The 22,885-nt window shown below is 44.7% G+C and overlaps 1 protein-coding gene across 1 annotated transcript in view; it reads left to right on the forward strand.

Annotated features, from left to right (window-relative positions):
* The first annotated feature begins 8,771 nt into the window (after nucleotides 1-8,771).
* TG (thyroglobulin) overlaps nucleotides 8,772-22,885 on the forward strand; it is a 160,122-nt gene continuing 146,008 nt past the window's right edge. The window contains exons 1-8 of the mRNA XM_063327567.1: nucleotides 8,772-8,838; nucleotides 10,430-10,538; nucleotides 11,439-11,536; nucleotides 11,992-12,195; nucleotides 12,287-12,446; nucleotides 17,529-17,635; nucleotides 18,726-18,869; nucleotides 20,609-20,794. Of these exons, the coding sequence (XP_063183637.1) occupies nucleotides 8,772-8,838; nucleotides 10,430-10,538; nucleotides 11,439-11,536; nucleotides 11,992-12,195; nucleotides 12,287-12,446; nucleotides 17,529-17,635; nucleotides 18,726-18,869; nucleotides 20,609-20,794 (1,075 nt within the window). The remainder of the gene's footprint in view (nucleotides 8,839-10,429; nucleotides 10,539-11,438; nucleotides 11,537-11,991; nucleotides 12,196-12,286; nucleotides 12,447-17,528; nucleotides 17,636-18,725; nucleotides 18,870-20,608; nucleotides 20,795-22,885) is intronic.

Here is a 22,885-nt window from a genome sequence, read left to right on the forward strand (position 1 = left end):
GGAGGTGGACCGAGAGATTCCAGGTAGGAGGATGGATGTCATTCTTGGTGCGGGAGATGCGGGAATAGTGTCCTGAACCGGAAACCGTAAGGTCAACGTCAGAGCTGCCCATGTAGCTTTCACTTGTCTTCTGTTTGTATGTGTAACGGTCTCTAAATTTACATGAGTATGTAATTTTGTCCCTCAGGATCCGGCCTTATTGAGGGTGGACTGTGCTTACAAAAACAAATAATCTGTTCAGTATTTTTTTTTCATCTCCCTTTCTTGTGTAGTTGCGTATTATAAAGGTTGCTGCAGGCATTCGTATCTTCTAAGGAATACAGCCTCCGTGTCTGTATGGACAGTGCTGTGATACATTGCGTCTCGCTTGAATGCTTCACGAACTTGGCTGAGCTTGCTCGCGCAAGTTTGTGGTGTTACTCTGTAAGATGTGAACGTCAGTTTTGGCCCCAGTTTCTCAAGTATTCAAAGGTTTGGGATGCTTTTGAAGTTGTTTTTTTCTTCCTTAAACGCTTACAAGTCAAGTGCCATAAGAATGCGAAGTGTTTTGCACAGACCGTAACCTACAGTTGATTGCTTTGCTTGTGGGCCAGTCAAACCCAGCGCATCCGGGCTCGTACCAGTATTTCTTCTGGTTGGCCTTATCACGAGAATCTTTCCTGTAGGCATCGCTTCCCATCTGTCTTCCTCTGTAAATAAGCCAGGGACCTTCATGCAGTCTTATTTGCAACGTCATTTATTGAGGTGTGAATTGCTTTGGGCTTTATGATGGAGGAGGCGGACCCTCTCTGAGGAAGAAATAGTATATGGCGATGTAAGGACTGGTTTTGATACATGTGCACAGAAAAGTAAAAAACAAATTGATTAAATTTGCAGCCTTCTTTTAACTTAATGTAAGTTCTTAATAGTAATAAACAAAAGGGAAATGCCATTGTACAGAAGCCTCTTGGGATTTCACAGGGCTAAATGGCAAACTTCTAGAGCCTTTAAATGCCCAGCTTTTTATCTAAGGGTTGGGATTTTAATTTTTAATGGAGGTATCAGGGTGGTTCATTTCAAAGCTTTCTCCTTCCTGTGACCATACCATAGGCATCTACATCAGGAATTCCGTGTTTTCAGTTGCAGTGATGGCAGTAGGACGTCAGTTTTGCAGTTGTAAATGAAACATAGTCTTGGTGACGTGATCAGCTATCGAATGATGGGGCTCCCTGTGTTTCACTTACAAAACGGAGGTACCTCGGGTCATACGGCAGGGAATAGGTTGGAAGATGCTTCCTGCTAGTCCTGTTGTTGGGTAGCTGTAGGTTGAGTAGTTGCCTGTATTTTGGATATTCTGGCCTTAGATGCATAGATCTTTGTACAACTGTGGAGTAATTTACAGTGGTAGAAGCCTGTGGTCCTCTTTAAAATAGTCAAAGAATATAGGTTGCAGTTTTCTGATAGATTTTGCATATTTGCTGGGTGGCAAAGAACTGAAACTGTTCTTCTGTGGGTGCGGTCCTCTTGTGCGGCTGACATCCACCTGTCTCTTAATTTTACCTCTAAGCTTCTACATGTACTGCTCCTCTGTTGTGCAGCTTGCATCTGTTTCTCCTTTCGTTCTTCAGCTTTCTGCACTCTCTCTCCTTCTGTGATGCCTGGAGGGTTTCGCTTCTCCGTCCTCATGCCTGGTTCTTTGGCTGCTGTGGGAAGCAGCTGGAGGGAAAGGTCTCCTTCCTTGTGTCCTGTGAGCTGTGTATGGTTGGATCGTGTGTACCTTGATCAAAATCTTTAGATTTTTTGCTGCCTTCTTGTCGTAAGCCTCTTCTGTTCTTGTGCAAACGGTGCGAATCTCCCTCTGCTCCCAGCTGGCTTCGAACTTGACTAGACTTGAGTGAATATTAGAGCAAAGCCCCTGTGGCACCGCTGGGCTCCAGCGCTCCTGGCCAAACTGAAGGCTGGGATGTAAAGGAGTCGCTCGAATGTCACAGTAAAATTATAAAAGTATTTAGATGCTCGCAAACCAGAATATTTTTTCCTTTGTGTTTGAAGGGAAACCGCAACTGTTTTTTTCTTCACTGAAGCTTTAAATGACACAAAACAGATCCTGAACTGAACTGGAGCGTGATGTAAAAATCAACAGCAAAAATCGGGGGTGGGAAGCCCTCTGCAAACCGGAGGTTCGTGACAAGAAGCGTTCAGTCGGGCCATCCTGACCACCTTGCCTTGGTAGTAGTCACACGGAGGTGCTGGTGTGTAAAGGGGGTGCACGCGATGATGCCATTCATTTGGAAAGGGGACCCACCTTTGCAAGTCAGTTTAGAACACTGGAAGTATAAATTTTTCTCTCTACTGCTTAGAAATACTACAGTACGTGCACCTTAATTTTGGAGGGCTTATTAATGTCAGAGGCTTAACCATTTTCAAAAGGTCCATTGCTCGTCTCACATTTAATTGGCTTCTTTGTGTTGTACTGAGTCCATATGGCTTTAGGTGATCGTTTTACAGAGGATGTTTGAAATACTTCAGTAATGTTTTTTATTATACCGTGTTATGTCCTGGGTGTGGGGGGTCTGTCTTTTAGCAATAAGTATTATACACTATGTGTATATCTGTTTATATATGGAAAACAAGTTCGGAGCATATAATGATGGTGAAAATACGCTGCCCAGGGAGCGGATTGGGCGTTCAGCAGCCATTCTGCGCCAGCCGGAACAACTTAAATACAAAACTGGATATCGCATGGCGAAAACAAACTAGCGCGAAAAATCATTCGGGAGCGAATTTCCCTTTCTGTACACACTAGGCCTGCGTGGAAACAGCAAATGAGCCAAGCCTTATTGTATGGATTGAATAACTTCAGCTAGTTCGATTGCCGTTGACTCCAGACAGCAGCCTGCCTTGCTTTGAAGCTGGCCTGAGCCACCTCCGTTCGGCTGTAGCCACGTGCGTCAGTGTGTTGTCACTAAACACTCTGAGAGAGGCAGCAGTGCACTATTATTAAATCTTCTGTGGGAGAAGCAAAATACTTTATTCTGTGATTTGGTTTGGGTTTTGGGGTTTTTTTTTTGGTTGTTCTTTGTTTGTTTTTTGGTTTTTTTTTTTTTTTATAATAGCAATAATGTTGACTGCATTCTAATACTCACAATAAAGGTCTGTTGAGATTGTTACGTGCCTGGGCTCCCATTCAGTGGACGTTTGTTTTGGCGAGCTGGTGAGGGCCTGTCTGTCTCCTAAAGCATTAGGGAATCTTCAGTGGCATTTTTAGCCTGTAGTCTGTCAGTTTTATGCTGTCATCAATACTCATTTATTTGTACACACTGCAAAGCTTTAGGGAACGTGCAGTTGTATTTTAGCCTGTAGGCAAATTATGCAGTCAGTAAATTAGTTCCAGTACAGAATTAACTTCTCGTGTGGCAAACTAATTAGAAGATTTTTCTGAACTGCTTTGCTGTTGAACAGTTTCGGGGTTTGCAATGTCCTCATTCCTTGAAAGATGTCCTGGTTTTGCCCAAACCACGATAAAAGACAAACTCTTTCAACAACGTGTTCACAGTGATGGCGACTCTTCTTCGGGGCAGGTGCATCTGCCTCCTCAGGGTGTTTCTACTTTTGTGCCTTTGTTACAACGGCATTACAAAATAACTTCAGTTTGCTCTTAGTGATATCTTATGTTTTAGTATTGCCTACAAACTGTTGCTGAGGACACTGTTGTAGGAGGAAAGAAATAAACAAAGGATGCTAAGAAAGTTCCTGTCCTAGACGTCCCGTGGAACAGGGCGCAAGATGTAAGCAGCAGGGGAATGAAATCAGACAGAATCTAAATGAGTTACTAACACAGAGAAATTCTTCTGTTGTTCACAGCAAAAAATAGTTATTATTGTCAATGTGCAAGAAATTTCAAAATTTTAATTCTGAAACAGATATTTTAATCATTATTGAAGATACAGTCTCAAAGCAGTCTCTCAAATGTAAGATACAAGGCCAAATTCAGATCTTGGAGTAATACATGAAACCACTTTTTCTAATTAGCAGAACTTATTAAAGCAGAGGTTTGCTGCGTCAGACCAACACCCAGCCAGTTCAGTGTCATATCTGCAGTAGAAATACAACGTCAGTATCTGCAGAAACATACTGACTATAAATGATGTGTACAAATTGTTCTTTCCCTTAATGTGTCTTTCACGCCGGGTTAACTGAGGTTTCCTGTACCAAAATCTTTATGAAGACCATCTGTTTTATCAGCCACTGACAGATCTGTGCTCCATGAGTTTAATCTGTCTTTTTTTCATTCATTCATCTCCGCCCCAGGGGGTGGCGTATGGAATTCCACAGCTTTGTTGTGTGGCAGAAGGAGCTGTGTGTGTCCTTTGCCTTGCTTTCTGGCTCTGTTGGGTGTACGTTCGTGGCCTCAGTTCAGAAAAGGTTAAATATTGCGTTATTGAAAAGACCAAAAGTGGTTTTGTCCTACCAACACCAGAAGTTTGGCACCCTGCTGCTGTCCTCTGTGGCTGCCGGTGCCCTTTCTCACTCCGTCACCTTGCTTTTGTCAAACTTTGAGCTGATTTGGTGAGTAAATCCATCCGTTGCACCATTGCGGGTTGCAGAACTGACTTGGGGTTTCAACGCATCCCACTTGTCTTGAGAATAAAGTAATCATTTTTCTACCTTGCATCTCTAGATAAAGGAAAACTGTCTTTACTGTGAGGGTGGTGAGGCACTGGCACAGGTTGCCCAGAGAAGCTGTGGCTGCCCCATCCCTGGAGGTGTTCAAGGCCAGGCTGGATGGGGCTTTGAGCAGCCTGGTCTAGTGGGAGGTGTCTCTGCCCATGGCAGGGGGTTGGAACTAGATGATCTTTAAGGCCCCTTCCAACCCGAACCATTCTATGTTACCTCCAATGGATAAGTAAGAAAAACACCATTTTACCTGTCCTAGAAGTAGTTCATTTCTGCAGGGACAAAGGCAAATTCTTGTGTTCTTACATGGGCTACTTTGGGTTCTTTTGTCACCAAGGCACTTCGCCAGCTGGCAAATTACAATACAAAAAAGATTGCGAAGGCCTCTGCCCATTTTTCTGATCTGGCCAAATTACTGGAACTTCGCCACCATTCTTTCAATCTGGAGAACGTGTCATGTATGAAGTGACTAAAACTTGTATTATCTGGGGTTTTTTTTGGCTGTGCTTTTTTTCCTTGACATCTTTTAATTTCACAACACATGAGGACTTCTTAAAACTTAAGCAGAGATGATAGAGATAAGTACTTCAGGAGGTCTTGTTATTTTATCTGCCAAAATCCTGTGAAGAAGATTGAGACAAATGTCTCATGCTTGGAAGACGTGTACCAAGCGTAAAACATAGTTCTCCTCTAGCTGTAAGCGTAATAAGTTGCTAACAAATGGTGTGAGTCTATGGTTTTACATAGTTTTCTTAAAATGTGGGAAACGATTGTCCAATATTAGTGGTTTGCTTAACATAGAAAAGCAGATTATTATGGAAAAATAAGTGAACTAATTGATATGGGCATAGTCCGACAATGTTTTTCAGTCCTAAAATTTTTGCTTCCTATTTGCTGCCTCGTCCAGGAGGCTCCCTTAAGTTGGTTTCTTAAAGTAAGGTTTACTTCTCAGGCTCAAGGTTTATTTGGGTGAGAGCAACTTTTCAGTGGGTATAGGTATTTACGTGTCCATATACAGGAATCATTTACCCTTGGGCTTTTGACTATGTAAAAATTGCAGTAGCACAAACCGTCTTTTCCCCCCAAAAAGCATATGCAAAACTGGAAGAATGACTAAATGCTCTGCTTCTCCCTTGAGCTCTGTGATTTCAATATTTCATCACACTGACATTTTTCATTCCCCCAATGATTATAGTCTGGATGGAGTAGCTTTGCTGGTGTGTACAGCAAAGGAAACCCTCATTTCCAGCCCCGGAGCAATGATTCTGAAGACGTGTTAGTTTCAAGGCCATATTGCCCACAGGCACCTTTTCCTCTTACTCCTCCCCTCCATCGGTGAGCTATTTTAAGATATTCTTCCCTGTTTTCTCAGGTGCTAAAAGTAGAGGTCAATTCAGTTGTCCTTACACTGAAAGTTATTCAGTGAGGCTTTTCTTAATTTGGATTTCACCAGCCATAGATGACAAGTGCCTTCTTTTCTGTGAAGAATGTGGGTTGTGCATATTGCTCTATAAACTACCTTTTTTTCTTTCTCTCTTTTTTTTTTTTAAATCCATGGCCTGTTGCATCCCGTTGAACTTGCGTGTACCGCGATGCCCATCTTGGTTTGACGCACATCTAGAAGTGGTTTAAGTGATGCCAGTTGCCAAAACTCACTCCCTCACTTGGTTTTTTAAGAGACTTTTAACGCTTGGCTGTTCTTCCCAGCTTGCAGAGTTCAGAGGTTGTTTTCTGCGTGTTTCTGAAGGAAATAAAAGTAATCTTTGGAATCAACATTATGTAGATATTGCAGATTTGTGCTTCTTTCTCTTAGTAATAGCCCTTTGATACCTCCTTGGTTTCCTGTCTGCCTTACTCTGTTATCAGCTACTAATGTCCTGTGGTAGCAAAGAACAGAGGAGCCTACATTACTGACCTTGCTTCTCTCCCCATTTGCTGTGCAAGGAACCCGAATTACTTTTTTTTTTTTACCAACTTTAGAAAAGTGGACTAAATTGGTATCACACGCACGTTCTGGTTGTGTTTCTGTGGCTTGGAAACGTCGTTGTGCCCGTGAGCCCTGACGCTGCTGCCCTTGGAGAGCCCCTGACACTGGGCTGCCTCTTGGTGCTCTCCTGGATCTGCCCCACTGCACTCGGGGCCAGACACAAACCTGGCCTAATTAGAGACTCCTGAAGTATTCTTGAGTCAGAAATAGACGTCAGGGTCAAACTTTTCACCTTTCTTGCTTCTGCCCCCCTGGTGCTAATGCCGGCTATTCTCCGTTTAGTCCCGTTCCTTTGCTCTGCCCGTATGTTTCCCTAGAAATACTATACTAATACAGAAACTCATTTTCTTTCTGTTCCTGCTTAATCGAGGCTGTTACAGGACTCTTCTTCTTTATGCCTCTGAAAGTTGTCTTTTTTTGGTGTGTCGCCAATGCTGGACGCGTTCTTCATCTTTTCCCAGCTTGATCTTTCTGTGGACGATTGACTTTCCTCAAGTCCAGACTAGGTTGCTGGAAAGTGGAATCCGAATATAGTCCTAATAATTTTAAAAAGGTTAACCAGGCTAAAGCCAGATTGTACTGCTGTTTGGGATCACATTTACCAGACATATCAAACACTGTAGCAGTCTGTAGCCTAGGCAGAAGGATGCTTGAATTACTGTTAGCACAGTCTTGGTCTGTAGGAGAGTGTCAGTAGAGTTGTTTCTAGACTGCCTAGTACCCATGAATCACAAACAAGAGCGCTGCTCTCACTTCTTCCTGAAATCAGCCTAAACTGAGCCTTGAACATGTGCTTCTCTTACTATTTAGCAAATTCTTCTGAACCAGCAAGCTTTACATAAGTCAGGGTGAGTTCTCGTAATTCCTGGTGCAAGTAAATGCTAACCGATGATTGTAAGAGGTGGACAAGTAAGAGATGATCACAGAACGGAAGGGTTGGAAGGGACCTCTGGAGATCACGTAGTCCAAAAGCCCTGGCCAGAGCAGGGTCACCCAGAGCAGGTTGCACAGGAACGCGTCCAGGCGGGTTTGGAATCTCTTCAGAGACGGAGACTCCACCACCCCTCTGGGCAGCCTGTGCCAGTGCTCTGCCACCCTCAAAGGAAAGAAGTTCCTCCTCATGTTTAGGTGGAACTTCCTATGCTCAGGTTTGTGCCCGTTACCTCTTGTCCTGTTGCCGGGAACCACTGGAAAGAGCCTGGCCCCATCGTCCTGACACCCACCCTTTAAGTATTTATAAGCATTGATGAGATCCCCCCTCAGGCATCTTCTTTCCAGACTGAAGAGACCCAAGTCCCTCAGCCTTTCTTCATAAGAGAGGTGTTCCAGTCCCCTAAATACTCTGGAACCAAGGAAACAGTATTTCTGATATGTTTTAGGTTGAGGATCTTGCATGTAATTAGTACTAAAAAGCTGGACTTAATATACTTAATGTTTATACTGATCTTACACCTGAAAGATGAAGCCCGGGAAGCCGAGCTGCTTCCCGTCAGGTACAAAAGTGTCTATAAAAGTGCATGGTGCAAGTGGGGGTAAAAGAAAAAGGTCAGACGGAACTGACTCCGACCCTCAATTCCCTTCACAGTCAGTGGAGCTACATCCATCCTGTTTTTCACTTCATAAATAACCACTTTATGAATTGTATTTGCTCCCGGTGCTGCAGCGCTTGGAGGCCTAACTCTCGCCTGTCCCCTCGGCAGGCTGGGCTCTCTAGGGACACAAAAATGGGTATTTCTGATACAAAGCACAAATTCTGGTTGCACCCACAGCGCAGGCGAGAGACAGAGCTCTGGCCGGGGTCATGTCAATGTGCTCAATTTGCATGTTGATTTAACGAAGTCCCCCCTGTGCCTGCTTCCGCTTCTTCTCCTCTCTGATGAGTGGGCTCGGCCGTGCTCCCCGGAGCGGGAATGAGGACGAGAACCACCAGGGCCGTTCCAGGTGAACAGGCCTCTTGCGGTTTTCTCAGGAGCATCGTATGCGTCACTCGCCCCATTTTGCGGTCAGTCGACCGGCGCATAAGTGACCCCGTCCACATGATGGTTGCTATAAAAAGGCGGGTGAAGGCTGCCTGGGGTGTGCCGGGCTGCCTCCCTGACAAAAGGGGATGGAGCTCTCCCCTCGCAAGATGGGCTCCGTCCCATTTTGCACCCTTCTTTGCTGCTTTATTAGCGTAGCAGCGGCCAATATATTCGGTAAGTACACTTGTTCTTTTCCTTCGCCTGTGTCCAGGGGCGACTGCGCTCTTTGTGCTGCTCTGTGTATGGTTCTGGTGAAGTGTGTAATGGTCTTAAATCTCGCATATGGCAAACTTAGCTAGTTGTTGTGTGCTGTGGGCTTGGGCTCCAGGTTAAACGCTAAACTATAAGGATCTTTATAGGTTATCTGAGTTCAGTACACCTGGATTTTGAGTGGAAAAAACACTGTTTTCTGGAAGAAGAGGCTGGGCTAGAGAAGGAGCTTGACTAAGAAAAGGTGGTGCTGCAGGGATGTGAAGGTCCTAGATTATAACTTCTACTTGTATCTGCTACCGTCTAGTTTATGCTTGAACTTTGATTTAAGATACTGGACAGTCTGAGTGCTGTCCCCAGTCCCCTGGTCTGAGTTTGACAGTCCTGCACAACAAGCAATTTGAATCTTCCATCAATCTCTTAACTCAGATATCTTAGTAGACCCTCTCTAGCACTGTACAAAGGGATCTCCACACACCCCAGAGCAACGGGCTCAGAGGCGCATTGGAGATGAAAATGGTGAGGTTTGCCTATGTGTGGATGTCTGTGGGTGAGCTAACTAAATTCCCTTCACAGTCTCACGAATATTTCACATGGGCTTAAGGGGACACAGGGAAAACTCATAGGAACAGAAGTGATTCAGTGATCTTGGGCGCACAGAAACCATCTGTGGTTAAAGAAATCCCTGAGCTGCAAATTGTCAAAGTATTTTGGTTTCTGGTTTATTTGCACTACTATGTATGGTCACACTCGGACCAAATATTGGCTTAAGTGAAACTTTGGTCTAAATCGCTGTAGCTATGGTTATCCTTGTTTGCTGTATTTTCATAGAACTAGTCAATGGAATTAAGAGCATGACATTCATCATATATTGACAGAGAAAGTGTCGGATCAACTAATCTGTTCTGTACAAAAGAACTTACTGAATATTCATCATTCTCCTAAAACAGCATCGAAATGTGGTTTTGAGTCCATTAAGAACTGAGGAGTCAACTGTTTTCTTGCTAGGTGGCTTCAGTATCGCTTGGTCATTTGCCCTGCTAAAAATTGAGAATATGAACTACCCTGGTGCTAACTGCTAGACATTGATTCTTTTTAGGTTTTTCGTAAGACTATGAAGAAATACCTCTCCTTTCGGTAGAATAGTGAGTGACTTAGCTTCAGTAAAGAATAAATACTCCTAAAATGTTAATAGTGATGTGTGTGGTTATGGCAAAGGGCTGTTTTCTGGTGATAGCCACAATGAACTGAGTACATGGAAAATGATAGCTATACCAGTACAGAACAGAGCTGAAGCTAATTAAATACAGGCCTGGGAAAGGGGTTCAGGAGCATCTCCGTCGTGTGCTGATCCTGCAGCTGGCAGCCCAGCGAGTGTGCCCAGTACCTCCCTGTGCTGTCCCATACAAAAATGTACGCAAGGAGCAATGGGGAAACAACCAGGGACACACAAACCTGGGACTTTTACCATGCAGTGTTGGCACTAACAGGGGTTTGAGAAGAAGAGGCTTGTGGTGAAACCACCCTTATGTGTTTACCTTCTTGCTGCTTTCAGAGTACCAGACAGATTCCCAACCGTTACGTCCATGCGAACTTCAGAGGGAAAAGGCATTTTCAGGAGGAGAAACCTACGTTCCTCAGTGCTCAGAAGATGGCCAGTTCAGGTATTCATCCCTGCTATTATTCTGCTGTTATGTGACACGACCTTTCATTACGAATGAAGGCTTTAACTTCGGTTTTGAAGAGCCTCCGTGTCAGGGGACTGGAGGGTGCAGGAGACTGAAGGGACTTCATTGAGCCATGTTGCAGATCCAGCTCCTCCTGAATGAATTCCATGTTGCTGGAAATAATCTCTGGGTTATGAGGTCAATCTAATATTAATAGGCTAATCTCAGCAGCGTTATTTGCATGTTAAATACTTGGTGCAGCTTATTGTGTAATGCAGCTGCTGTCTTCCTACACATGCTCATGGGCACGTGGTCTGGAATCAGCGTGCCACCTGGCACAGCTGAGCCAAGCAGACTTGGAGAAGTTATCCACCCTGCTGTAAGTGGCGCAGCTGGGTTTCCTTCTAAAGGCAGTGAAGGAACTAAAGCACGTGGAGAATGGTGGTTTAGAGAGCAGCTTGTTGCTTGAAGATGCATGAAGTTAATGGGTTAAAGGTGAGGTTGAGGGGAGTACAAGTTGTAACGTTCTCTACTATTACCTTATTGTTGCCTAGGGTGGAGGACCTAGCCCGTGCTAGATTTGACTTTAAAAATGTCTCAAAATGTGTGGCAATTCTTGAATACTGAGAATTAGGATTCCGTCCAACCTGCTTGCGTCCTGACTGACTTCAAGTCACTTATCTGCAGTTCCTGAAGACTTCAGAGAACTACTAGAATTAAGAGCTCCCACCAGGTGGATTTGGAGTCACCATAAACACAGCCCTTTCTGATTCCGTTATTTGCAGTGTTGAAACACTTGAACTTGTTTGGCTTGCTTTCTGTCTTGGTTTATATCCCATACTGACTGAGGACTCTGTCGTTCACAAAGTGAAATATATTACTTGTGATCTTCTTCAGGACAGTTCAGTGCAGTAGGAATGGTCTTTTGTGTTGGTGTGTGGATGAGAATGGCATTGAGGTACCTGGCAGCAAACAGAACGGATATCCCGTATCTTGTAAGTCACGAGTTTCTATTTTTGTTGAGATTGGGTAAAGAGCCATTTAAATCTGCATTTGAACTGCTAAAATCAAGAACAGGTTCGCCCTGGACTTTGATGGACTCTAGTTTGTTGTAATTTGCTGGGTCTTTCTTATAGAAGATCTGGAGTTTCTTTGGAGCTTGTCATGGAAATCTGATACACCTGCATGATCTGTATTCATGAAGGTCACAGTAATGTAAATCATGAAAGATCAACTTAATTTTTTGGCTTTTGAGTTGGAGGGCTTCAACCCCCTCTGTGGTGGGTTTCTGTATACTAGTTTTCATGACCTCAAGTCCATCAATGTCCTCATGCCACTGAGTGGCAGAATCAGAACTTGCGGCTCTCAGAAAACTCAGATGTTGCCTTAATAAATGATTCAGTGCCCAACAAGTACCTTTCTCTAACAGTGCCCCTCTCTGGTACTACAGGCTTATCCTTTTGCCAGTTGCAAAAGCAGAGAATCTTGGTCAGTCGCTACATCAACAGCAGCAGCATCTCCTACATCCCTCAGTGCCTGGATTCAGGGGCGTTTGATGCGGTGCAGTGTGACACGGAGCTGGGTCAGTGCTGGTGTGTAGATCCAGAGGGAATGGAGATTTATGGCACCAGGCAGAGAGGAAAGCCAACGCGGTGTAAGTAATATAAACTACTCAAGTAATATAACTACTCACCTTTTTGTGGGAACTTAAAACACTAGTAAACATTACTTTTTTTCCCCATCAGGTCCGGGGAACTGTGAGATCCGAGACCGTCGCATTCTTCATGGGTTTGGGGAGAAGAGCCCACCACAGTGCTCAGCAGATGGAGAGTTTCTGCCTGTCCAGTGCAAGTTTGTCAACACTACAGACATGATGTTTTTTGATCTCGTTCATAGTTATAACAGGTAAGAGCGTAGGCTTCTGAAACAGGGAGGCAATGCTACATACCTCTTCAATTCAGTGTGTCTTACTGCATTTTTTTATTCCACATGAAGCCCTCCTTCTGTTGACCCCACATGATGTTATTTTCTGTTAATGAATGGACGACTTCTGAATTAAATTTTCTCATTTAGAAAAGCTCGATATTCCATCCCTGCCGTCTAATCAGTGTGTCCTCACACAGCAGTGGATACCACATTGTGATCCGTATTTGGAAAAGTAGCCAGGGCTACCTTTCAGGCAGACACACAGCAGCAGATGGGATAAATGTGGAAGGAAGAGTGGAATTCAAATGTACGTATGAGGTAGGAAAGATGATTCCATAAGGGAGATGAAAACAGAGGGACAAGTGGAAACATGAAAAGAGCAAGTTCCACATGATGGTGGGGAAACTCTCTTCCATTTAGGCAGTGCAGGGTTGGTTACACAGGTGAACCTGCAAGTGGTGGATGGTAATGCTGACATACAACTGGCTTTGGGTGGTTGGAGTGGGCTGGGGAAGACTCCAAAACGCTGGATCAAATGCTTGTCTGTTGGAGCAAAAAGCCGTTGTCCTGTGGAGGAGCTGGGAATTAATGCTCAGGTGGAGAAATAAGGAATGGAGAAGGGGAACCACAGGGAGAGGAGTTCATTTCAGTGCAGATGTTCAGACACTCCAGAGAAACCACTTGGTCTCTTGCAAAGTGCCGTTATCTTGGCATCTCAGCCAACACATTTTTCCGGTGGAGGGCAGTGGAGTAAATGTAATGTCTCATTCTGACTTGGCTCTGTAGTAGCAAAGGCATTTTATTGTAAATGCCAATTTTTCTATTTTGAGGGTTTTCTTTTTTAATTTAAACAAAACTGAAAGGCAGGCCCAAATGCACAGCACAAATTTGTCAGAGCTTCGGGAGAGATTATTTTGGCAAGAGCAAAATAATCTGGCTGTTTTTTTTTTCTTTGGCCTGTGGAGTGTGGAAATTCTAAAACAACAATTGCAGAGGAGAAAGCAATGCTTTAAATTAACTTTTTGGGGTTTTTTTCTCCCCTTGGGAGATTTGTCTGCAAAGGCCTGGGAGATTGGCTTTTCTTGTGTCTGTGTCATGTAATTAATCACAGCAGGATCGTTTCACTGCCAGCTGTCTACCTTTCTAATTGTGGCATTGACTTAACCCTTTACCATCACATCTGAGTATCTCAGGTCATTAACATTTATTTTCACAGTATTTCTGCCTGAAATGTCATTACCTCGACCCACTAAAATGTGGCCAGAGTATGGAGTTGAAGGGATGAGTTCCACAGCAAAGGACTATAGCAGAGCAGGGATTTAAACCCACATTTCATGTTCATGTGGAACCAGTGGAGCAACTTTCTTTGGTTCCACAGACTGATTTTTGAAATCTAGACTTGTCAAACTAACTCCCTTTCCAAATTGTTTACACCTTTATAAATAATCCAGAATAAATCAGTATGTTAGAAAAAATAAATGTAGAAATTCAGTGGCTTAGAGCTAAGATTTTCCCAAGGGGAAGACTTTTGGAAAAAAAGATGAGCCCACATTTCCTGCCTCACCTCAGTTACCTGGCTACTGTTACTTATTTTATACAGACTGTGCCTGAGTCCTGCTTGGTTGGTCAATCATCTAGAAGGCCCTATGGCCTATGGACTGGGGAGAAATATCAAAAAATTAAAAAGTCGAGGAAGACCTTTTTACTTTCTTGCTATAATTTTCATCAGACTAAAGACCTCGTGCCAGTCTCTTTATCCCAGCTCACTGGAGGTTCTGTCCTATTTATGTATTATTTCATTGGCAACGGAAATGATTCTGTGATTCTATGAAAAAGCCATGATTTGCATTTCTCCCTCTGTTTCTGAGTAGTCAATGAGAAGGGCAGCTGTAACTTGAGCTGCACATAGAAACATAGAAGCGGTTACTTGCAAACCTGCTTTTAAAGATCAGTAATGAGTTACCTTTGCTGGAAGCCAAGAGCAGAGATTCACTGTTGGGAGAAAAGGTCAGCAACCTCACATTTATTTACTTTTCCATGTTTTTGAGTGCAAGCATTTTTGCTGAAACGCATGGATACACTATAAATTTATCCAGAACTGAAATGTAGTTAGCTTTGCTTCAGCCATTGCTTTGGACTGGGTCTGATAGATGAGGGAGTCTGTGTTATCGCTACTCATCTCCGGGGCTGTGATTAAAAAGAGGCTAAGAAAAGAAAAGAAAAGAAGCAGTTGGAAGTGAGTTTTCCAAGCAAGATGAGCAAAGTTCTGTCCTCGTGTTTGTGAGGGCCTAATTTATATCTGTTTGTACTTTTTTTGTTCCCAGTTGAGAGTACAGCTAAATATAACCAGAATGACAGGATATGACTATACATCTGCCCCATATAAAAGTCGTATAATTATACATGTGACTTCTTAACATTGAGGGTGAAAGAAAGCAGCGTGCAGAGTTTTTTTTTTGTTGCATCCTGTTTCCCTGAGCTAGACGTTGCGATGCTGAGGTGATGAGCTCCAGGGACATGAGCAGCGCAGAGCTCTGCCTTTGAATATAGGGGCATTGCTCTCCTAAGAAGAGAAAAGATGATTTTCCTTGTTGGGCATTGGCCCGTGCATGATAATTCAGGAGAGTCGAAAGCTCTTGAAGTGCCCCAAGCCATTTATATCCATGTGTACATAGAAGACCGTAGAAAGATGGTATCTAGCTCTATATATCTTAACTTGCATTGTTTTAATGTTGACAGAAGTCCCTCTGTGCCCTGAAGTATGACATTTTGATTGCTTTTAGCATGCCGATGTCAGCAGCAGAGCAAGACTTGATGATCCAAAGTGGAGGGAGTCATTAGGCTTTTAATTTGAAGATGTGGGAGAGTGCCAGAGTGAAGCAGTGCCACGCAGGGATGTGCAAGCTGCTGGATGATGCTGGGACAACGCTGAAGTTACCAGCCCCTTTGTCTGCCAGGGGTTGCTGATGCTTCATGCATTCCCCAGTTTTTGCTTTGATACACTGAGGAAGCAGTAACATCTTCAGCTCTCCTGGCAAGAGGTGGCAGAGCTCTCAGGCAGACACTTGAAGGTGGCAAAGGGCCATTACTCCACTCCTCTCACCTGACCACTGGTTCTGAGCCAGACAAGCGTTTCATACAATCATAGACTAATTTTGGTTAGAAGGGGACTTTAAAGGTCATCCAGTTCACCAACCCCTGCTGGTGAGGCCCCACCTCGAGTACTGCGTTTAGTTTTGGGCCCCTCGCTACAAGAGGGACATTGAGGTGTTGGAGCGTGTCCAAAGAAGGGCTACAAAGCTGGTGAGGGGTCTGGAGGACAAACCTTATGAAGAACGACTGAGGGAGCTGGGGTTGTTTAGCCTGGAGAAGAGGAGGCTGAGGGGAGACCTCATCACCCTCTACAACTACCTGAAAGGAGGTTGTAGAGAGATGGGGGCTGATCTCTTCTCCCTGGTGACAAGTGATAGGACGAGGGGAAACGGGTTCAAGTTACGTCAGGGGAGGTTTAGATTAGATATTAGGAGACATTTTTTCACTGAAAGGGTTATTAAACATTGGAACAGGCTGCCCAGGGAGGTGGTGGATTCACCATCCCTGGAGGTGTTTAAAAAAAAGGTAGATGGGGCACTGAGGGACATGGTTTAGAAGTGGCTCTTGTCAGGGTAGGCTAAAGGTTGGACTCGATGATCTTAAAGGTCCCTTCCAACCTCAACAATTCTATGATTCTATGATTCTATCTTCAACTAGATCAGGTTGCTCAGAGCCCTGTCCAGCCTGTCCTTGAATGTTTCCAGGGATGGGGCATCTACCACCTCTCTGGGCGACCTGAGCCAGTGTTTCACCACCCTCAGTGTAAAAAATTTCTTCCTTCTTTCTACTTCTGTTGCATTTCCCAGGGGCACTGCAGACTGTACGTGCTACGGAGCAGCCCTGAGGCTGCAGAAGGGTGGCACTGGAACTGGGGCTGGTCATGGTCACAACTGTGCAGAGTTGCCATAAAGTGCTTTGGAACATCAACCTTTTCCCCAGTTTATCTGGGCCTAATTTACCATTACTCTTACTGCTAAGTGTCCTTCCTTGGTAACAACCTACTTTTTGTGTAATTCTCTGAATGTCTTGAGCAGAAAATTCCACTTCCCTGCTGTTAGATTTTTCCCAAATAAACTATATGCAGCTGGAACACCAGGCCTTTATTGTATTTCAGGGTAAGGGTATGTGTCTGTAAAATAATACGATTGTTTTGGAACTCAGAAAAATTGTTCCAATGGTCATATTGCCTGAATCTAGAAAAAGCTTATCTTCTGTTTGCTTGGAGAAACCCTAGAGTGTCTGCTGGATAAGATCACATTTATTATGTTTTTTCCAACTCTGACCTTATTAAGTTTCCTTCTTAAATGATTGTTTTGCTGGAATTTGGCTGTTGTCACTCCTAGAATATTATACTGGAAACTAGCGTCTCTTTGATCTCCAGAAGTACGAGTCAATATTACTTGTAATATGTTAAAACCCCTTTCTCCTTAATCTGTTGAGCCATGCTCTGAAAATGAAAAAGATTAGTGAGGTTTTTATCAGCTTTTGTGCTTAATTCAGTGCAGAAAGCGTCCGTAGCATGCAGGGAAGAGGAGGCAACCTGTTTGTTTAGGCACTCTGCCATCCTGTGCAGCTTTGTGGAAGGAGCTAATGAACGGGTGTTGTAATAACATTAAGCCAACATCTATCCATTTTACACTCTTTGACAGGCTTTCAAACATGAGAGTAGAAATGAAAATGAGCGGTAGGTGCTGGGTACCTGCTTAGGAATGGTCAGAAATCTGTCTGAAGGGAGAATGTCCTGTTTTTGTTTAAAAAAAATGGCATTTAGGAGACTTCTTATCCTTCTGAAACACCGATCTGGACCATGTCAGAGCCTGGTCGCCACAAGGAGACCAAAGGGTTTTGTAATGCCTTTGTGCTCCACAGACATCCTTGCCGTACAAGTATGGGAGGGAAAGAGACGATGGTTAGTTGTTGTCAACGGGCCTCCCTGGGCTCCTCACAGGGGGCTGTTTTTCCTTCCAGGCTCCCAAGGGCTTTCCAAACATTCAGCTCCTTGCGGGAGACGTTCCCAGAGGTCTCTGGGTACTGTTACTGCACCGACAGCCTGGGCAGAGAGCTAGCAGACACCGGTAAGTACCCGCCAGCAGCTGATCCTCTGACTTGAGTGGCTTTGAATTCCCAAGGGAAAGGACAAATAACACGTATCAGTCTTCGGATTCATTTGGGAGTTCAATTTCATTCTTACAAGGGGTGAAACCACTGTGACCAGTTTAGCATCCATGGGATGGGCTGGAGCTCACTAACGAAAACCCACCTTAGAAGCAGAGCTTCAGTCAGTAGCAAGTGGAGTTGCTGCCCGGGAGCTAATCCTGTCTTTTTTGGGATGGTGGAATAGGATTTCTGAATGTCCAGCCTCTGCCCACACTAGAAAGCTGTGTCATATTTGATAAGTCCAATTAGTAAATGCGGAGGAACATAAAGACTGAACTGTTTTTTTTTTTTGCTCAGGTGGAATCATGGAATGGTTTGGGTTGGAAAGGACCTTTGAAGATTGTCTAATCCAACCCCCTTGCCATGGGGAGGGACATCAGATGGTCCTTCCTTTTCTCTCATAGCCTCAGGATAGCTTTTAGGCATGTTAATAGTTGATGGGACCCTTTAGAAGAAAGAATGTTTTTTCCAAGAAGGAGGGATGAGGAGGTTGAGGACTTCCAGATCCTCTTCCTTAGATACTGTGGTTTTAAAAAAATAATAAAAAAATAATTTAGATGGTAGATGAGAACTTCAACATTTAATTCCCACAAGGGTGAGAAGTTCTCAAAAAATTTATTCACTCAGGGAAACTTCTGCATGCCTTTTTTTTTTTTTTTTTTTTTTTTTGGTATACAACCGAAATGTTTTTTGGTGACATCCGTTTCCAAGATTCCATCAATTACTCTGCTGCAGACCGAGCCTAACAAAACCACAGCACAGTGCCTGTTACAGCGTGTTCCTCCTGCTTGTTTTGGTAGAAGTCAAGGCATAGAGCTAGTGCCTGGGCACTCATCAGCGGGCTGTATGGTGCGGCGCAGCAGGATTGTGCAGTACAAGCTCGCGTTTGGTCTGTTTAGAGGACTGGTTTTCTTTTTCCTGATAGGCTTCCAGTTCTGCTGCTCTGGTGTAAAGCAGGTGACTTCTGTCTTAAAACCAGGCTCTGTGCTAACAGTCTCTCTTTCCCAGGCTTGGAACTGCTGCTTGACGAAGTTTACGACACGGTTTTCTCTGCGCTGGAGCCTGCCCGCACGTTCACGGAGACCAGCGTATATCGGATCCTGCAGAGGCGGTTTCTGGGCATTCAGCTGGCTACCTCTGGCAAGTTCAGATGTGAGTAGCACCCAGGCGATGCCCTGTAAATAAAGTGACCATTTTGGAGCTTATATGTGACAGCTGCCATTGGGGAGAGTTGTTCTAGGAATCTCTTGCACTCAAGCATATAATATCACAGTTTTGGTGCAAGAAACAAGGTCGCTGAATTACAGCTGGCTTTTAACCTCCAGATTGTACATTCGTACCAGCAGATTGTACCTGGCCTCTGAGAACGCTTTCCATGCACTTAAAGTTCGCATTAGTTGAAATCCAATGAACTTTCCATATCTCTTGCCCTGAGATTATGGAGATGGATCTGATGATTTATTCAATTAAAAGCCTGAGAAAATGCTCCCTAATTTATGTTGGTACACTCAGAAATTGGAAGGATCTTGCATTAACCACAACACACTCGATTCCCAGGAGGCCACACAAGAGTTTGTAGTGCCTTGGCCAGCCAGGCTGAGCTTCTGGATCTGCCCTTGTGTCCATTCCTGCCCCGGTCAGGGCAGGCAAATGGGGAGAGTTTCTCTGCCTATGGGCAGTGAACTCTGTGGGACAAGAGGTCAGGTACCTCCTTCTCCATACAGCAGAGCCCAAGAGAATTCCCTTGGCTGGGGAGAGTTTGAACCCCTGGTGTGATCCTTCATCCTCCCATCCAAATTCCTCTGACGTTGCTGTCTGACCTTTCCATCACCAGAGACATGAAGCAGATACTGATGTAAGTTTTCCGGCCACATCATCAGGTGGTTTTTCTCTTTCTGGGACCAGCTGATGATTCTGGGGAGTCTGGGAAGTGTCTTCCCCCTTCCCATGGCAGTGTTGTGCAATCAGCTCTGACCGCCGCTGGGGATGGAGCGGGTCCCGGCGCAGACGAAACTCTAACAGCCACAAGATGGAGATGTGACCACGTTCCTCAGCCGCCGAGGGGGGACTTCTTTGGTGACTTACCCAGATCTCACACCGCCACCTGAAGCCACACACATTAGGAAAATTGTGAGGTTTCCTTGGTGAACAGGTCGTTCTGCTGTGATGCTCTTGCTCTTTCAACCTGGTAGCTGAGTGTAGCTGGAGGGATCTTGAAGGTGAGAAATATTTAGACTGTAGGATTGCGGGGTTTATATAAACAAGCAAAGTTTCTGTTGGAAGGATGGAGTCTAGTATTGGAGAGATCATAACTCAGACAATTTGCTTTATGGAGTTTTGGCTTCTCTGTCATCAAGGAAAATTTGACAGGAATAGGGTCTTCAGATCCCCTGCAGAGGGAAATGAAAGAAATTGGGTGGTCCCAGACCGAATCTCCAGAGTCAGATACAGATGCTTTTGCAGGAGCAATGCCTCGTTCTCTTCAGAAACATCGATGTTTGCCTTCATCTTAGCCTCCCTGTCTCTATTCACCAGCTTTGCATCTGCGTTAAGGGCCAGAGCTCACCTTGCCTCCAGCACAGCTCGCTGAGGTGCTGCTACTTCGCTTACCCGCGGCTACGGCTGAAAAATGCACTGCAGTTTTATTTTCTGTTTGGTTTTCAGAAATGAATACCTACAGTAGAAAACCCTGGGGCCACTTCTCCAGTGGAAAAGAGGATGGGGAATTCGTATTTTGGGCTGATACTCGAGGTGTGACTGAAAACAGTCAGGAAATTAAATTTTTTTTTTTTTCCTTTTTTTCCCTCCCAAATAGACAAACAAGAGGATCAAGCAGAGATGGTTCTGAAACTTTAAGCTTTCTTCCTTGACACATACCGTTTTCCTTGCAGGCCCCTCGAGGTGTGAGGTGGAGCGGTACGCAGCCCTGCGTTACCAGCACGCCTACGTGCCGTCTTGTGATGCTGACGGGGGCTACGCGCCGGTGCAGTGTCAGCAGGGAGGACAGTGCTGGTGTGTGGACACCAAAGGGCAAGAGGTCCAGGGCACAAAGAGACGAGGACAGCCCCCAGCCTGCGGTATGTATGAAGTTTGGAAAGGCAATAATGAGCACATCTCTTGCTGTCTCTAGGAAAAAACCCCAAAGACTAGTTCCCTTCTCAGCTCGGACAGATTCTGATGTCCAAAAACCGGTGTCCAAAAACCTCTCTGGGGTTAAGAACAACACTCCAATAAATTTTTAAATGTCACGTTCCTTTTATTTTCTTTTATGACCTTTTTTAGCCTTTTAGTTTTGCATACAGCAAGGCTTATTACTGCAAGAGCATGGCTCTTTGCAGCCATGATAACTATCTCATCTCCAGGATCTGGGGCATTAAGTCAGAATATCTGGGATAATAATAAGGAAGCCAGCAACAGTGGGTTTGGGTTCTGCCTCCTTCCTTTGGTGAAATGCCACTGAACTTGTAAGGTATCTCTTTCTCTCATCCTGAGCAGTTTTTTTCCCCTGTTCCTGTCACTGCATACCTGGCCATGGAAATTGTCAAATCCAGTAAAAAAAAAAAAAAATCAGAAAAAATGTATGGGTTTGGGCTTTGAGAGATTTCTTTAAAAATACACCATCAAATCAGTGCCCCAAATGGAAATGACAGCAGAAATGTCCAAGGGCCGGAGGGGAGGAGGAAAGTGAAAAACTTTCACTCCGAAGAGCACTACCTAAATATTCAGGATTGCGCTGGAGGGCTGGGGCACAGGGTTCTTCGCGCGGGGGCCGCCTGCGGGGAAGGTAATTGCTCTGTCTGCAAGACGCGGTCTTACCACGCGGATAGAGAAGGAGGAACCTCTTTCCCGGGGTGTTACGGCTCCAAGTCACTCCAAGTGCTTTGGGCACAGAGAGGCTTACTAAGAAATGAAAACGTTAGCATGCCTCCGAGGCTGATCACCAAGGATATTGCAAGGGAACCTCCGAGAGGCCTTGCCATCTGTTGGGACTGGTTGTTTTCTCTTTGAACGTGCTTTGCTGAGCCCTCCTGATGATTTTTATTTTTTTGGGGGGGGGGGGCAGCAACGACTTGGGGCTGCTTGCAGCTTTTATTGGCGGACTCAGGAAATTTAAGCAGGGAAAAATTTCTGCAGCCTGACTCCCGAGAAGGTATTTCGTGAGAATATAGCTGCAGTCTGCGTTCAGACAGCTACATGCCATGCGCGTGTCTCCAGTTCTGCTCTGGTTTATTTCTCTTTTAATATCTTTGACTCTCACACTCAGCAGCGTGGATGCTGGAGGAGGCAGAGACGTAGGTGTGGGTAGCACGTTGGGTACCCGCATGTCCCCGGGGCACCAGGCAGTTCTGATAGGAACATGCTCCTTTTCAGACTTTTTACAGTAAATTCACCCCAGCAGGGCTTTTCTGTTTATTCCTCCTCACTCTGCTTTGATTTGATTCAACAGCGGGTAGGAGGAGAGAGCATTTAAGACCGTGATCCTACATTTGTTTCGTATTAGCATACTTGCGGGACTGTGGCTTACACTAACTTATTGGTCCCCAGAGGAATGTTCTTCATCCCTCTGACCAAGAGCCAACATTGAAAACAGAAGGGGCCCATCCTACAGAAAACGCCTTTACAAAGGAATCACTGTGAGGGACCCTGAGCCCCTGCCAGGAACTACAGAGCAGGACAAGGGTGTGAAAGGAGGAGTGAGAAAGATGCTGATCACAAAGCCTCAGATTACTTGCTAATCTATTTTAGCAGCTTTTAAGATTTCCAGCTTTTATCCTTACTGGTAACAGGATTCACGAATGTTTTATCATATTGCCTAAACGTGGAGTAAATGGGGATGGGGCAGGGAGGCCATGCTGAGCAGACCAAAGCTGTTTATCCACCACCCTGTCCCCTACAGCGACAGCAGTGGTGCTTAGGGAGAAAGTGTGAGAAACATGGGAGATGCGTGTAGCTTCCATATATCCTTGGAATATATTGTAGCGACAGGATGAGGGGCAATGGTTTTAAACTAGAGCAGGGCAGGTTTAGATTAGACATTAGGAAGAAGTTCTTTACGACGAGGGTGGTGAGACACCGGAACAGGTTGCCCAGAGATGTGGTGGAAACATTCAAGGCCAGGCTTGATGAGGCTCTGAGCAACCTGATCTAGTTGAAGATGTCCCTGCTTA

The sequence above is a fragment of the Chroicocephalus ridibundus genome, chromosome 2 (assembly GCF_963924245.1).
Source record: "Chroicocephalus ridibundus chromosome 2, bChrRid1.1, whole genome shotgun sequence".
Taxonomy (NCBI): domain Eukaryota; kingdom Metazoa; phylum Chordata; class Aves; order Charadriiformes; family Laridae; genus Chroicocephalus; species Chroicocephalus ridibundus.